The 17,132-nt window shown below is 35.8% G+C and overlaps 1 protein-coding gene across 17 annotated transcripts in view; it reads right to left on the reverse strand.

Annotated features, from left to right (window-relative positions):
• The window catches only part of SLMAP (sarcolemma associated protein), an 81,995-nt gene that overhangs the window by 27,694 nt on the left and 37,169 nt on the right, over positions 1 to 17,132 (reverse strand). For 3 of the 17 annotated variants that reach the window (XM_053988982.1, XM_053988985.1, XM_053988995.1), the window contains exons 4-13: positions 16,363 to 16,435; positions 15,529 to 15,565; positions 14,074 to 14,136; positions 12,972 to 13,067; positions 12,625 to 12,696; positions 11,784 to 11,924; positions 11,001 to 11,138; positions 9,562 to 9,730; positions 9,425 to 9,475; positions 8,881 to 8,931 (exon numbers count right to left, since the gene is read on the reverse strand). In XM_053988982.1, the coding sequence (XP_053844957.1) occupies positions 8,881 to 8,931; positions 9,425 to 9,475; positions 9,562 to 9,730; positions 11,001 to 11,138; positions 11,784 to 11,924; positions 12,625 to 12,696; positions 12,972 to 13,067; positions 14,074 to 14,136; positions 15,529 to 15,565; positions 16,363 to 16,435 (891 nt within the window). Of the gene's footprint in view, positions 1 to 5,248; positions 5,312 to 8,880; positions 8,932 to 9,424; positions 9,476 to 9,561; positions 9,731 to 11,000; positions 11,139 to 11,783; positions 11,925 to 12,624; positions 12,697 to 12,971; positions 13,068 to 14,073; positions 14,137 to 15,528; positions 15,566 to 16,362; positions 16,436 to 17,132 lie in introns of all 17 variants that reach the window. The other 14 variants (XM_053988987.1, XM_053988983.1, XM_053988996.1 and 11 more) reach the window with 6 other exon arrangements.

Here is a 17,132-nt window from a genome sequence, read left to right on the forward strand (position 1 = left end):
TGCACGGAACAAACATCCATCCAACACAGCAGAAATCTAGAAATGCACCACATAAAACAGCAGTAGAGAAGTCCCCTTGATATCACAACTGCTTTTAACAGCGCCTGTGAATTGTACACAGAAACAGCCTTTGTTTAAACATTTCAAGAGAGCTGCACAAACCTCCAGAAAACTAGGAATGCGTTACATTCAGGTTCATGAAAAATGCAGTTTTTATCCAAAGTCTACTTTAGGGAAATCTACTCATGTACGTGAGGTGCACAAAAATCTTACAAGTGGAATTTGAGACTAGATTGCTAACTTCATCCTAACTCCTGCTAGGACGTGAAGGTAAACAAGAACACCAAGGGAAGAACAGGACTGGATTAATCAAAGACACTAAAAAAAAAAAAAAAATTGAATAATTAATTTCTTTTTGCAGACGAGATTTCATTATTTCTAATTCCTTAAGAAGCAATGCCAACACAGAAGTATCGAGGATCCCATCTTACAGATCACATCCTCGATTTCTGTGCAGCACATTTTACAGTTTAGTCCCTGCTGAAAGCTGTTAGTCCCTAAAATATCAGGCTTGAGAAGCTGCCTCTGCCTCCCCTCTATGGTCTCCCTGTCCGATCCCTGATAACCAGGCAGGGAATGCAGTTTGCTGGATACTCCATGTGCTGTCAACAGGAAACTGAGGCACAGAGAAGGCTGAATGAACAGCACAAACAGGAGAGTTCAGACTAAAGAAGCTGGATGACAGTAAATTCTCTTCAAATTAAAAACAAAAAATAAACCCCAAAAAACTTTACTTTTAGCATTTTCAGCTTCAAGTATCTCCGAACATTAACCTGTCCCTCTAGTCCTCTGATGGCATGTTGCTGCAACTATGACAATCTAAGGACAGATGCAGGACAAGATCTGGGAGGAGAGTTCTTTTACTAGATGGTAGACAAGTTCTCAGACAAAAAGCCTTGAAGTTTGAAGAAAGGTTTTCATGGCCAAAAGGTTGTCCTGTACTCTGTCCTCTCCCACACAGACCGATAAGCCAGTGGAAAAGAGATGTTCCCTCCACCTACTTTTATCTACAAATATTATTCTGCTTTAAGTGTAACATTTTACTAACACTGCTTCAGAAAGAGATGGAACAGCAAACTGGATTTTCAGGACTGGCTTTAGGTCTCAAGCAACTGTAGGAGATCAGTCATCATCCAAGTTCAGAACAGCCTCAAGTTCCTCAGAGCTGGTGAGAATGACTGCGTAGACTGAGGAAAGCACTGTGGAGGGAATCAAGTTACTGGCAGCCACAAGTCAGGAGTTCGAGCGATACCATGAGTCCTCTTCCATTTTAAAATAAAATAAATCTAAACAAAGTCTTCATATATGATTATTCCAGGACTCAGCTGCAGCTAGAATAGGGGTGGAAGGGAAGGCAGCAAGAAAAAAAGCTGGGGAATTCTGCCTGTAGATCTGAATGAAACAGCTGAACGCAAAAACAAGTAGCTTTTAACTGCTTGATCTGAAGGGGTAACACCTCAACCATGCTAGACTGCTAGCTTAAAATAGGCTTCTATAATCAGCTTACAGAGGAAAATTTAGCATTATGAATTCATGCATCTTTTAGCTACCACAATCCAGTAACTGTTACACTCTGAATAATTGCAATACAAAACAGAAACTACCCTTCTTGACACAGATGTTTTCCAAACTTCTGCAGCAGTTCTTTACACTCTGTTTCCATGACTAAAAGAAACTGCAGACATGAGGGTTTTTTGGCTTTTTTTTTTCTTCATTTCCATGGTGGCTTATTGTTTTCTAGTGTCCATTACTGATTTCACCATTTGTACAAAAGGTACATCCTTGGCATTGTTTCTTCAGCCAAGACCTTGAGGAGCAGCACACAAGTCTCTGCCCAGCCTGCCCCAAAGCTGGCACAGCCAGTGTTTTCCACTTGTGACTCACATCTCTCCTAACTTTCAGAACAAGTGAACATTCCCTGTGTTTCAAGAATGCTACCGTTAATATATGGCATAAGCCAACAAAAAAATAATTCAGTATGCTAATATTTAGATAATATACAGAAAACTGGATGTTATCACCAAACTGCATAGAACCTTATTTTTCACTGTTACCACTCTAGTCACTAAAAACGGCAGAATCCAGACAACAATGAGGAAAAAAAAGACAGAGACACATCTTTAAAACATCTATTTCAAATCTCTGCATTTTAAAATTTTACTATTTCAGAAAACTTCATAAACCTAATTTGTTTTTTAATTAATTACTGTTTTCCATTAATCAAGACATGCAATCTTGGGTACCAAAATGTAAATTAGGGTGAGGATCCTAGCTTTAATTTCTAGCACAAAAGAACTTTAGCTTTCATGCTGTCCAGTCCCTACTCAGCAGAAAGCAGAGAGGTAGATATAACTAATGTTTTCACTGACACGATCTGCTGTTCAGTTAGCTTTTAGTTAGTCTTTAAGATAATTCATATTTTCTTCTGTAGCTTAAAGCCAGCTTTCCTTTAGATTTAGATTTAGCCAGCTTTCCTTTAGATTCCTTAAATTTTCAATTTAAGAAGTCCATTTTAGATTTAGGTTGCCTATCACTATGTGCAATATAATAACTAAGATCTATTAATATTACAATTATCACTTAAGTAACATGGCCCCTCTACATTTATATTTTGGCATCAAAATAGTCTTTGAAGTAGGCCAGGTTTAGAAACCAATAAAAAACTTCCCTCGATGTACAAATTTCCAACCATCTGAAAAAAGTGACACTAAACAACTTTAACATTACTTAAGACACCTGCAGGTCAAAAGAAAAGTTAAAAATAATTCAACACATTCAGTCCATCCAAAAACTACTATTAATAAATTTGCAAAAATCAGCTTGGTGAAAAGAAAGAAGTTGACTTGCATTTAAAATCAAATGCAAAAGTCACAAAGGGGGGAAAAAAGGACACAAATAAAGAAGGGTTAGACTGGAGTGAAAGACAGGAAGTTAGCAGGACAACAAATCTCACTTTGATCTATACGTCATCACATTTTTGCTAATAATGCATATCATGTACTGATCAAAAAGAAGCACCATGACTTCTGTTCTTGATATCACTGATTTTGACCAGTGGTTACAAAAAAAAAAAAAAAAAAAAAAAAAAGCTATGGAATGAGCAACAAGTGAACTGGATGTAATGATCAGAAAGTTAGACACTTCCCAGATCATCCAGAGCCAGATTTCATAACATTCCACAGATGTTCGAGATCAGACACGTTACTGGATGATATTGTGAGCACACTGTGCTTAAAAAAATTAAAATAATTACATAATATCTTTAAAAATCAACAGAAGCTGGATTTTACAAACCATCTGGTTTCTGGGATTTTTATTATATCATTATTGTTTAAGTAATAAACCCGCTCCTCTCTCAGTACTTAAACCTCTGGGCAAACCCCCAACAAACTACCACACGACGAGCTACCACACTCTTGCCAGTCTGTATAATATTGTTCTACACTATTTGCTGTGTGCCTTAAAACTTGACTTCCTGACAATCTGTGGAACTGTGATTTTTCTCCCCAGGAATCCCCAACTCTTGATGCTACAAAGAGCAAAGAACAGGAGTAGGACTGAAGGGCAGCATTTACATATGAAAGACAAAGCTCAGATCCTACAGTTTGCAGTTTTTAACAACATGATATTGTGAGGCCGGACTAAGCATATTTGAATGTGGAAAAGGCAAACTTCGGTCCAAGAAGAAATAAAAGAATTAATGATTTGGAATTTTTCTTGATGTGAGAGTAAAAACTTAGACTGTCATAAAAAGTACAAGATACTGAACTCTTTTGAACTCTTATTAATTCCTTTAAAAATGAAGCAGTCGAGGCCTTGCAGTGTTTTCACTGTAGCTTTCAATGTCTTGAGAAAGGGTAAACATAAATCCACTGATCTTAATTTTACTCTTATTAGTGCTTTAACATCTTAGAATATTTCGGTAGATACTGTTGATCACTTTTCCTTCTCAATAGTGACAGGACTGGTCACATTTAGTTTGCAGAAGTGATACTAACCTAAGTTTTGCCAAACTAGGTTAACCTAACATCCAAATAATGAAAACAGGCAACCAATTAGTATCTGAACATCACAGAGGGTGCTCTCCATGTTCTAGACAAGAAAAATGTTTACTCAGGCATTTAATTTCATTTTTACATACTGAAAAAAAAAGATTCATACAAGATCTTTGCAAAATTTAGAATGATTTAAAAATGCAGCCTTACAGAAGAGAGCTACCAGTCATTATTTCTTTTAAATAAACATTTTTCAAATAAAAGAGTTTAAATTTTCTTATACAAACATTAGCAGTATCATGTCATTTGATTTATGGCACTGCAATCTGGGTCACAAGCAGTAAAATCAAACAAGTCTCTTCCCCATGAAAATTTGAGAGGAAAGAGTCCAATGGCCATAAGGTCAAAAATGATCCTGTCTTATTTCTGCTTCTAAATGCTTCTCTGCTCAATTTTAGGTACATAATTTCTATAAATTCTGAAGTAAAAAAATCCCAGGTTTTCTTGAAGTTTAATAGCACTTGGCTTCTCTTCATTCTAATGATATTTTTGTTTCAGTAGGCAAAAAGTATAAACATCTTCAGTTTTTCTTTAATTACAGACAGCGCTGTTTCATTACTCATTTTCAAAAGCATTTGCTTTGAAAAACACATTTCACATTCCGGAATAACACATCTTTCTAAAGATTGGTATGCAATTTTCTGTTTTTCTTAAAACAGTCTCTTGGACTTCAACATAAAAACTATGGACTTGTTTTCCCTTCTGTTCTTTTGTTGCAACTAATCTGGAGAATGTGCAAGGCCTTTAAGTATCATTTAAATTACAGATATGTGAAAAAGCACCTCATTCTCTGTCCTTTGCAGCCTGTGATGTTTGCTTAAACTGACAGGTTTCAACTTCATTTGTAACAGGTGAAAAATGACACTCAGTTTTAAACATCATGTGGCAATATCACCACCCTGTTGTTGGGCAGGGCACAATAATGGATGAACTGAGAAGAGACAACATGACCATCACTTTGCAAGAGCAAAGTTATCCTATTACATCTGTTCAATACCACAATGCCACAATTTATGCTTAGAAGATTTCTGCTACTACAGAAATATTAAATAGTAGTGACAAATTCTGGTTTCATCCACCTTTTCTGTGTTTTCCGTTGTTTGTAAAGCAAATGTGAACACTCTTGTACTCACTCTGACATTCTATGAACTGATGAATAAAAGTGCAGTCCCCTCCACTCTTTGAAAGAAAGTGCTCTAGTAGAGAAAGAAACACTTCAGTTTACATCTTCTTATCATTTTCAAATTGATGCAACAAAAAATTTGAGAGGCATATTAACAATATTTGTCAGTGTATTCATGATGGACTTTTGAATCACATCTGAGTTAATATGCAAGCAGACAAGACATGAAATTGAAATGATGTCTGAGTGATACTAGGAAATAGATGACTCTTTTAAACTGATCAGAAGAAAGAAGTACTTCAGCTGCATTTTCAAAAGAAACATGTTTTTTATCTATATTCTTCAGCATTTTTATTAGCTTTAAAAGGGAATTTCCAAAGTTTTTCATTAATCTTCATGTTGATTCTTCACATCTAACACCCTCTATTTTAAAAATGTTGTAGAATATATGCCTATACTTTTTAAACAGTTTCACTTTGAAAAGACAGTTCTGCAGCAGAGTTCCTAAAACTGGGCTCTCTTCCCAGGTTTACTCAAGTCCTTGCTCAGCTCCCAACTCCATCAGAATCCTGCATCTCTTAGAGGTGCAAACACTTCCTTTCTGAAGAACCTCAAAAATCTTTTGATCAAGAGTCGAGCAGTGAGCAAAGGCTGGCATTAGTACAAACCTGCAGAATGCAGTACATTCTAACCAAATTGTTCAATCATTAGCTCTGACATCAGATGCTCAACTGCAATACTAAGCTTTACTATATTTTAAAGTTACTCTAAAAAATAAACGTTTTTTAATCCACAAGGACAGAGCTTTGAAAAAACAGCACTATGGCTGTATAAATTATTTCCATATTTAAACTTCCTTTTTTTTTTCCCTTTTCATTTTTACCTGGTCCTTTAAGTGACTGTATACAAATTTCTTGTATCTTTCTTCATGTAATATTTGGCACACAAAACTTAAAGATCATAGCTAGGTGTGGTGCAACACACTGAGAAAAATACCACTTTTTGAAACAACTTAGTTCTACACAACTTTTATCAGGGGCTTGCTGTACCAACAAGTTCCTCTTTTCTGCATGTCCAATGAGAGAAAATGAATGCCTAACCATCATCCTCTTTTTAATTAAAAGCCTCTGGAGAGGCTACGAGTTTTTAGTTCCTCTGCTCTGAATAGAGCTCTTGACTGCTACAGCCACAGAACAAAGTAATGTAAACCATCATTGTTGTCATGGCCAGGTAGTGTGCCTATGCACACACTTTGAGAGAAAGAGAAACAAAAGAATTTTTAAGAGCATACTGATTTTACATGAGTTTTACAGTTTTCCTCTTTCATTCCCAAAGTTGCTCAATCTGCATTATAAACCCAAAATTCTTAGCTCTTAGAAAATAATGCAGAACTATATAGCAAAAAAACCCCTCCAAACCAATAAAAATAAACCAAAACCAAGCAAACAAATAAATAAAAAAAAAAAAAAACCAAAAAAAAAAAAAAAAAAAACAAAAAAAAAAAAAACAAAAACAAAAACCCCCAAACCAAAACAACCCCAAACAAAGCCCCCAAAACCCCCCAGGAAAACAAAAAAACAAAACAAAACTCAAAAAAAAAACCCCAGCAGTAACTGCTTCCTGCTGCTTTTAAGAGAACAAAATCCAAAATCTGACAGATCAAATAACTGCCCATCTGTCATACAAGGGCTACATAAGGGACTGGAAGATGCAAAACGGCACAGACTGTTATGAAAAGAACACAAGGCAGCAAGCTGTAAAATGCCAGAGAAATGGGGATGGATCAGGTATGGCAGAGATGCAGAAGAATGTACAACTGACAGAACAATAAAAAGCCACGCTAAAATACAGAATAATGAAATAGCATGGTATGTGCATGACAAAAAAGGTGATAGATTGTATAAACACACAGAAAGAGAACTTGAATGAGCAGTTATATGTTGCCTGTACTCAAAGAAAAATAACCTGGCAAACAGCTTCCTAAAACTTTCAGGTTTAAGTACACTGTTACTTATAGGATGGAGGAATCTATCTTGTGATGCATCAATTCAGATGACACTGACTCTTGTACAACCCAAAATAAGTCCAAAAGGGATTGCTTCTTCACCTTTGACCAAAAAAGAGACTTTCAGTGATATAATGATATTTGTTATAACCATACAATGATTTTTAAATGGTCAATTTTAAAATTTGGACTCGTAAAAGGTATCAGTATTTAAAAAATCTCACATGACATTCCTACCAACAATTTTAAAACAAGCAAAAAATGTTTATTTAAAATAAGTCAAATCTAGTATCATGTCACAAATCCTCTGTGACATGATAGGACAAATTCTATGTCCTCTATAAAATAATTTATATTTGAAGTTAGAGCTCTAAAGTTTTTACAAAATGTGTCAAATTAGCTCTAGTTTAAAAGAGAAAAGCAGATCTATTCCTCAACCATTCTATCAAATATTAAGGTATTACCAATGTAAAATTATGCATCAGCAAGATGGATGACTCTATATAGAAATAAAATCTCGTGGCAGTGTAGAGAAGTGGGAACAAACATTGCATGTCCTGCTTGCTAACCTCAGTATGCACCACAGCAAAGTGCCTAAAATGCTAAAACACTGAGGAGCAACCAGCACTCTCAGCTTCAGGGGAGGCTTTGGTGCAGTTCCTGCAGGTGTTTAACAGATCTCTCTTCCTGCTCCAAATTAGGACCAGCCATGAGGCTATGTCATGATTAACTTTTGATGTTGCTATTGGTCTCTCTAGTTAAGAGCCTCATAATTTACAAATATGCATATGGAGCTTTAAAATTCTGTTTCAAAAATATCAATACAGGAGTCCTTAAACACTGTGAATATTGGTTAAAACCCTGAGTTCTCTATATTGGTCCCTGAACCATTCAAACCAATGCTACCATCATCCCTCAGACTGTAGAAGCAAGCTACATCAAGGAAAAAATTTATATTGGCAAATATATCTCAGCCAATTAACCAATCTGGAATCATACCATATTTTTTGCTGTATGTGATACTGGACATTTCACTCAAAAAACTTTGTGTATGTTAAGACACATGAGCTAAAATATTTGGCTCTAACTAACTGGCCTTTAAAAAACCTTAGTTCAACCTGTATTAATTCCTGTTTCACATAAAGATACTCCTGGAGTTTTAAAAAGTTAGTTTCCACTGTTTATAAATTTTATATACTCACATTTTTCACATTAAATTTATAAAAATAGGTTTTGCTGACTTTACTTATCTTACTCTACTAGAAAAACACTGTATGTCTATGTGTTGCAAGGGAAAATTAAAAGGAAAAACAATCAATGAGTTCTCCACTTCCTTGTGTCACAACCCCAACAATATTCAATCATTAAACTCCTACTGACTGCAGTGACAGCCCATAACAAACAAAAAAACCAACCCAACAAAAAGAGACAGCCTCCAAGTGGTTTTGTTGTATTTTGCACCACTTTCTAAAAGCACCGTGACTGGAAGTATACACAAAAAAAAAAGAAGCTGGTCAGGAGTGGACAAATTCATTTGCAAAGAGAAAAAATTTCAAGCAAAACTTTAGAGAACATTTTGAATTTGTTCATTTTCAAACATTAACCATAAGACAAAAGGTAGCCCTCAGATACACTACCTTTCTCTGTGCTCCCATTAATTTTAGGTATGAAGTCGTCAACTTGTATGCCTAGGATTAAGAAAGGGCATTATTTTTGGAATCAAGAAAAATGTTTTGGGCTTTTTTTCTTTATAAACACAGCATTTTGAAATGTATCTGGCTTTTCATCCCACCTTTTCACAAGTACCTAATCAGACAAACCAGTCAGTTTGATGTGTTTCCTACTAGAGATGATGCTGCTGTTTGTTCAAACGTCTAAGAGGTTATTAACGCCAAAGAATTACTGCCTACTGCATACATATACACGTGTACAGATGTATATAAAATGTGTTATAAATCTAACGGCTCGAAGGCCCCGCCCAGCCCCGGGCCAGGGCGAACACCCGCAGAAGCAGCGCCCTCTGCCGGCCCCGCCCCGACACGGACCCACCAGTCCAGGGGAGCTCCCTACTGGGAGATCCGGGAATCGGAACTCTTCTGCCGACACCGAGATTACCGAAACACGAGTAACGGAGGAGCAAACGCGGAAACCAGCTTGAAACAAGAAATCGATCACACCTACCTAAGCTGTTGTGTTCTTTAAGAGTTTTCTCTTGAAGGTGTTCTAACCGTACTGTAAACAGAAGTCCAAGAAAAAGGTATTTCACAGATTAAAAGAAAAACAAATAATCAAAGTTTTTTCCCCCGCTATTGACTAACCTTGTAAAGCAGTCAGCCGCTCATTGGTGAAGTCATTATCAGCCTGCAAAGCTTCTATTTTTGCTTGAAGCTCTTGCTCTCTTTCTTCCATTTCATCTATTTTATGCTGCAATTCCTTTTTCTCAGCCAGTCCTTTTTGTTGGATTTCTTCTTGTCTTCCTTCTGCTACCTGCTCAAACAGATTTTTTTAAATCCCCCCAAAAATCAAAATTAATATGTGGAAGAATAGATCTTGTTTTTTATTTAACTAAATGTATGTAAGTATCTTTCTTTGCTAATCAGATTAAAAAAATGAAAAACAAAGCTGATCTATTACCTTTATACAAATTTCACTACAAGTAGACTAAGAAAATCTCAAAATATCTTAAGTAATTTTTTGACCGAGGAACATAAATTTAACAGCAACAGTAAAGGGCCCTAGATCTAAGAAATGCCCAAAGTCTCCAGCATCTCAATTCAACCAAAACCCAAGATCCCTTCTGAACTGAATTTACACTGAATGCACACGTTGATTGCAAGCCACATCTTTTTCCTCACTGAATCTCAAGAACTTCAGTTCTAATCTGTCTCCTCCCTCAAAACAAGGTAATAAGTTTCAGTTTTGATCCTTCTGGGTACACTCATCATCATCAGTGATCAACCCATTACTGGGAAACTAACTGCCTTAAGAGCAGCATTTTAACATTTTAATTTGGAAAGAAAAATTTTTAATTTGGAAAGAAAATTTCTGAACTAGAAACCTAGGTTCCAACTCCAGTATTTATCCAATATAAATACAGCAACTGTCTCAGGTCTCCAGAGATAACACCATTACCTTCCTCCTTCACAATTCCTACTTAACTAGATTGGAGACTCTTGGAGAACAAGCTTTATCATAAAGTGATTATTCTGTTCTCCAGCAAAAAGGACCTTAAGTATTAATTTACTTAATTAATATACTTAGATATTTAGTTTCATATCAAACTTGATAGCAAGATGGAAGATCAGCCATATTATTACAATGTGATGGACTAGTTGTATTTGTTGTAACTGCACGAAGAGGCAACATGAAATGCAAATTTATTTCGAATTCTAGTTTTTATTCCTCTTACCTTTCAGAAATTTAGCTTGAAAGTTATTAGTCCAAATAAAAGCAGCTGGATATAGAGTTTTATACTACATATAATTTTATACTATAATATATTTCTGTCCCAAAAATATGGTAGTTTCCAAGTGAATGAAGATGGAACCTTTTTAGGAAGCTACTTAACTGATGACAGTTTCAATTACATTAAAACTGAACCTAGAGAATATGTAGATGATATGCATCTTTCTATTGTTAACTGTTGTTTAACAAGTTTCTTAATTTTTTTGTTTGCTGCATTAGAAATTAAACTGTATTTATTTGTTCCATTTATCACAAGTATTCTGTCCTAAGTCAGATGAAATTCTGTCATTACCTTTAGCTTGTCAGAAAGATCTTTAATTTCATTTACAGCTCCATTGTACTTATTAGCTAATTCCCTTAATTCTTCCTGAGTCCGCTCATTCATTTCTTTCAGGTGTGTACATTCATCTTCTGTATTACTTAAACTCCGCTGTAAGACAGAATTATTACGCAATAAATAATAACAAAAGACAGACCATAAACTACCAAACACTGCAGGTTATCTACTTTTTCCAAGCAGTATATATTCACAGGATGCCAACTAGTCTTACAAGACTTCTTGACCATGGGAATATAGCAAATAATGATAAAGGAAAAGACGATAAAGGAAAACAGAATAATGCAAGTTATTATAAGATTTTGAATCTTACTTCAAAAGAGTGTCTAACACTTGAACTGCAAAAGCTCATTGTAAAAGCTCCTTTTAAAGCACTTTGTACAAGTGCTTAAGTGTACATTTCCATAAATGCTGCAGTTTAAACAAGGTCTTACAGCATTTATTTAATGCATGGATGTCATTTACCCTGTGTATGTCCCACACACAGTAACTTCTGTAAGACAACATCATGAATTTTGAAAGCAGGGAGAAAAGGGAAGAGCTGAAAAAATAGCTTCTCATTAATGGTTTAACAATCATAGTCCTGTCCAATAGGAGAAATAAACACTGCTACTTAATATCCTGCACGTGTCAGAGTACAACAGATCTGACATAACACAGCAACAAAGCCGGGATCTAAAATGCAGTAGTTACAACTATTTCAGCACTTCCAGAAGACCAGGCATGAAACTTCAGTACCTCCACTTCAGATAATTTTCTGACCACTTCAATTTTCTCCTGAAGGACCCGCCTCAGGGACTCTTTGGCTGTTGTCTCATAGTTGTGTTTGTCTTCCTGTAATGCTATAAGCTCTTTTCGTATACTGTCTTCTGTTTGATTCTGCACATACAAAATAATTCAAGAACATAATAATTACTGTTTTGCTCATTGAATAAATTAGACTGTGATAAAGCCTGTTCTATTAAAAAATGTTTAGCAATTTGTGATGAAAAAATGTTATGTACACATCAGTGATCAAAGATTCTTGACATGACTGGGTACAAGTAAGTTATTTTTTGAAGTGTATAGCATCACACTATTTTTTTGAAGTGCATAGCAGCACACATTCAGTGGTCAGTTTTGAGCCCAGGAGAATTATGGTGCTTTTTTTGGGCACTGCTAAGACAATGTCAAGTCTAGGAGACATAGAACTGAACAAACCAGGTCCCAGAGGAAAGAACTTAAACAGGGCCTGCAGAAGAAGTTTTATAATGTAGATAGTTGAGAGGAAATAGAAATAAAATAAAAATTAAAATCCAAGGCAGACATAGGTGGCCTAAACAACAATCAAGGCAGCACATACTTGTAACTCTGAATATCAGACAGGACATGGGCAATGAAAACAACAGCCACTTATGCAGATGCCTTGAAATACAGAACAGATGTACAGTTTTTGTGCTACTCAGATTATCAAAGTTACATAGGCTCATTTTGGAAAGCTTATGTTCCAAATGCTTTCCTACAACTAACTCCTTCCAAAAACACTTGAATAGAGTTGCTTTCAGCATTCCTAATATTTGACTTTAAGTGAACTACTTACCTTTGAACAAGCTTGTAATTGATTTCCCATAACCTCTAGTCTTGATAGCAGCCTGTCTTCATCTATTAAAGCCTAGAAGAAAAGAAGTATCACCTTAGAATTATCCCATGCTTAATGTAATGCCTGTAGAGTTCTGCTTTAAAGATCTGAATTTTGTTGGAGTACTTACTGCTAATAGCTATTTCAACGGTACACAACCACTAGATTTATTAAACATTGTCTTTTGCACAGTTTTAGAGAACCACCATAAACTTTTTATTATTTCTTCTGCTTTTTTCCTGCATTAACAGTTAAAATTTATATGGCAGTGCATAGCTGAGTCCATAAGGAAAGGATCCTGCAGATACCTGCCAACTAGTATCTGAAGCCTCTTGTGTGACAGCAAGTAGTCGCTGAAGGGTTGCCAGCTTCTGTTCCAACATTTGTTCCCGATGTAAGGCTTCCTGTGAAGAGAGCAGGACACCAGTCAGTTCAGCTAGAACAACTCAGGAAATCAAGCAACAGAAGAGATCCCAAAATACAACAAAAAAAAGGAAATGTGAGTAGCAAACACTGTCAGCTTGTTCAAAACCATAATAAGCCCATTCCATTTTATCCATCCACAAATTTATTTGGATAGTTTAATTATAAAATGCTATCCTATAACCTCAGGTTCATAAACCATTCATTTTTCCTGCTATGTTGCACATGCTGAGGATACACTGTTATTCTTCCCAAGACTTAAAGATACTTCATCTCAATAATTTAAGTAACAAAAACTGCAGACACCAAAGGACAGCTTGGCATCTTCCATGCAATGAGCTGCTCATCCTCAAATGAGGTCACAAAAGACAAATGCCAAGCAAGAACTACTATTTCTGTTTGATTTTTGGTTTATGACAGGAAGACAGAAGAGCATCTTCGTTAACTCCAGGATATGGAGAGAGAACAGATTGGTGAGTGAATATGTATTTGGCTTCTAAAGAATGAGCATCTGCACGAGCTCCTTCCTGCTATGTCAGCAAATACATATAAAGATAGTATCTATCTCAAAAGCCTTGACATGAACAAATAAAAATTGCCATTATCAAACAAAACCAGGAAAAATAAATCAGTAGAACTTATACACAGTTAAACCTGGAAAGCATTTACCAGCAAAAAAGCTTTCATTTTTTTTCCCAGAAAGTTGATTTTATCATCCTTTCTAAAGAGTTTACTTTTATCTATCAGCACACAGTTCAACGTGCTACCATTTCACCGACTCTTTTGTGCCATGACATCTTGGGAAAAGCACACCTATTAAACTGACACAGAAGCAGGCACAGAAAGGCTGGTGATACCAGTGAGGAAGAAGAGCTGCCAGCACTGTCCCTTCCTTTGTAGTTTCCAATAGATACAAGCCACAGGATAAGATTTGCGTTTTGAACAAAAATATCCAGCCAAACTAAATGCCCTTCAAAGAAAACTTACTTGTAGATACTGTGAAAGCTGAAACAATTCCTGAGAATACATACTGGGAGTGTTAGCAGCAACCTGAAAAAGACAAGTAAGAATCATAAGGGCTTTGGATTTTTCATTAAACAGAAGTAATGCAAAATTCACTTAAATCTACTCACAAAGGTAAACTTTAGATTATCTAATAACAGCATTTTGCTTCATTTCTTGTTCTGTTATTATTTATGCTTTTTTTAATCATGGAACTTCCCAACTTGAGACTTAGGTCCCACTGTGTTTCTGCACAAGTTCTTGAACCACCAACACACTAATGAGTTTAAAGCTTTTGGTACAGTTGAGACTGAACTGACAATAAAGAAACAAGGAGCACAAAGGTGAAGCCATTCAACTCAATGACAAACACAAATTGTGGGCTTCCAACTCGATATCATCACACATATTACAGCTGCACACTTCCTGCTGACCCATGAGTTATCATCCTCATCTCCCTTTATAAATCTATTTCAGAATTAAGGAATTCCTGCATTACCTTTGAATAACAACAAACTGTTCTTCACTTGGAGAGAAGTGGGGGGTTGTTTTGTGGGTTTATTACAGTCTATTTATTTACTAATTCTTGCAGGCTTCCTACACTGAAATAATTTTTAACTATTTTCCCACAGTTATACCTGCAGTCCCTCCTCAGGATTTCAAACCCTTGCCCTGGATTCAAACCACACATATTGTTTTGAAATCTCAACTTAAACACAGTCTATAAACTCCTCAGGATGCTGGTTTCACAAATAGGTTTCCACAGTTGCTTGACATTTTGTTCTTCGTGCATAGAACTCTGATTAGAACCTATCTTTTTAGAGACTAGAGAAATAATCAACTCCTGATCACTTTTCTTATCTATTAGCAGCTTTTCTACAAGTCCCTTGCATTACCAAAGCTGAGTTTAATAATTACACTTAACAATACTGACTCCATGGCTCTACAGTGAGCAGCTCTGGCTCTACAAGAGAGGCAGAGAGGTTTGGTCTCAATCTTCCTTGGGAACACGACACTGCTTTCCAGACTGTGCAGCACAGCTTATCCTCCATAAAAACATAAAGAAAACAGACCTCATCCAAACACCAAATCATGAGCTACTCTTGGGTCCCACAGAATATCACATATTAAATTATGCAACACCTGTTAGTCTGTCAGCCTACACCTGGAAATTAACCATCTTAACATCAATGGTTTTGTTCCAAAGCCATGTTTCAGGTGCCACAATGTAAAAAGTCAACTTACCTTCAAATATTCACTGTAATACTGCATTATTTCTCTACCGTAAATGTCATTCAAAATATTAAACTAGGTAAAAACAGTCAGTGGAAAAACTATCAAAATGTTACTGGACAGATTTCACTATTTCTTCATCTTTATAACAAGTCTGAAAATAGCATGTGTGTGAATAAGGCATAAACCAGGAAATTACTGAATTACCTTGTCAACAGGACTTGGTAATGGTGCATGGATAACACTAAAAAAAAGTAGACACAAAATAGATAAATATTGTACGTGGACATTTTCATCAAAACTAAAAATGTAACAACATACATTTTTATTATTTCTTATTTGAACATGAAATTATATGGAAAATTTACTTCTACTTATCTTTCCACAAGCAAGCAAAGATACCCTAAAACTTCACACAACTATTTCTGGATACTAATGATAAAGGGATATTTAAGTAAGTAATAAACCCCACAAAATTGCTGATAATGAAATGTGACTAAAATTATGCCATTTATGATTAGCACTCAGTGCAAACAAAATGTTAAAGTTTTTGGTTTCTACTACTCTTGGAAGATTTCTCAAAAATGGGCATATACATAGAAAATGCTGTCAATATTCATCTGAGTTTCCATTAGCTTCATTTCAGTCGAGTTTGTGTGCATTTATAAGAGTCAAAATAATAATCACTAATAAAGAAAGAGGACAGGAGAATTTGCTTATTTGCTTTATTTTTCTCTATATTCTTCTGTGTCTAATGCCCATTTCAGTAGAGTAAACCACAGTCAGAAAAGCCCAACTACATTAGAATTTTTTTCTTCTTTTAGAGAACTTCTTTATTCTTTAGAGTTGTCTTAATTACTAAAAACAATAAGGAATTGAGTTTTTTTTTCTCATAATGCCTTCAAAAGAACCATGCACTCAGTTACTCCCTTTGCAGGATTACAGGAAAATAAACTGCTCCCATGATGATTTTAAACATAATATCCGTCAACTCCTCATCATACAGTAGCTGAAATTTGGTACATGTGAACATATTCTTACTCTGATCGTAATCGAGCTTCCATTCCATCTGGAAGGAACAGTTTGATTGTGGAGACTATACATCCATGGGTAACTGAAAAGAAACAAATACTAAGTCATCATGATCCATTACTACTTCATTTTAAGTTCAGTGCTTAATGTTACAGCAACCAAGCAAACTGTCTTAAGAAACCCTGAGACAGGCAAAGAGGAGGAGGCATGAACACCTTCAAGCACCAGCACCTGGGTCTGCCTTCTCAAACCTCCTCTGGACACAGGAAACTTCACCATTACAAACTGGAAGAGGTTATGCTGTGTACTCAGTGCTGGCTGTGGAGCAGTTCCAGTTCCAACTCTTCCACATGCAGCAATACCTGAAACTTGTCTTCACTATAGTAACTTAAAGAAATGAATGTTTTGATCATAAATCAGTGAAGAGGAATGCATCTTACCTGCACCAGGTAACAAGAATGCAGAGGTATAAACAAAATAATGAGCTGCCTTTTTGACAAGATTCCAACAAGCATATCCAGGGACTTAGAAAGTAACATGTCCAATTTGTGTCACTGACACTTACTTCAACATCTGGAACTTGCCAAGCAATTATTATTTACAAAAAAGGACTGAAAAGGAAATGCAGAGGAAGCGTGTAGGAACCACTGAGAAGTATATCCTTTTGAACACCGTAAGCAGCATTATTCAAGATAACACATTTCTATTTTGGGGTGCTTGTAGTGCCCATCTACTGCATAGCCCTAGACAAGTGGCCTTTCATTTCAGAAGAGGTAAAC

This window comes from Vidua macroura, chromosome 13 (genome assembly GCF_024509145.1).
Source record: "Vidua macroura isolate BioBank_ID:100142 chromosome 13, ASM2450914v1, whole genome shotgun sequence".
Classification (NCBI taxonomy): Eukaryota; Metazoa; Chordata; class Aves; order Passeriformes; family Viduidae; genus Vidua; species Vidua macroura.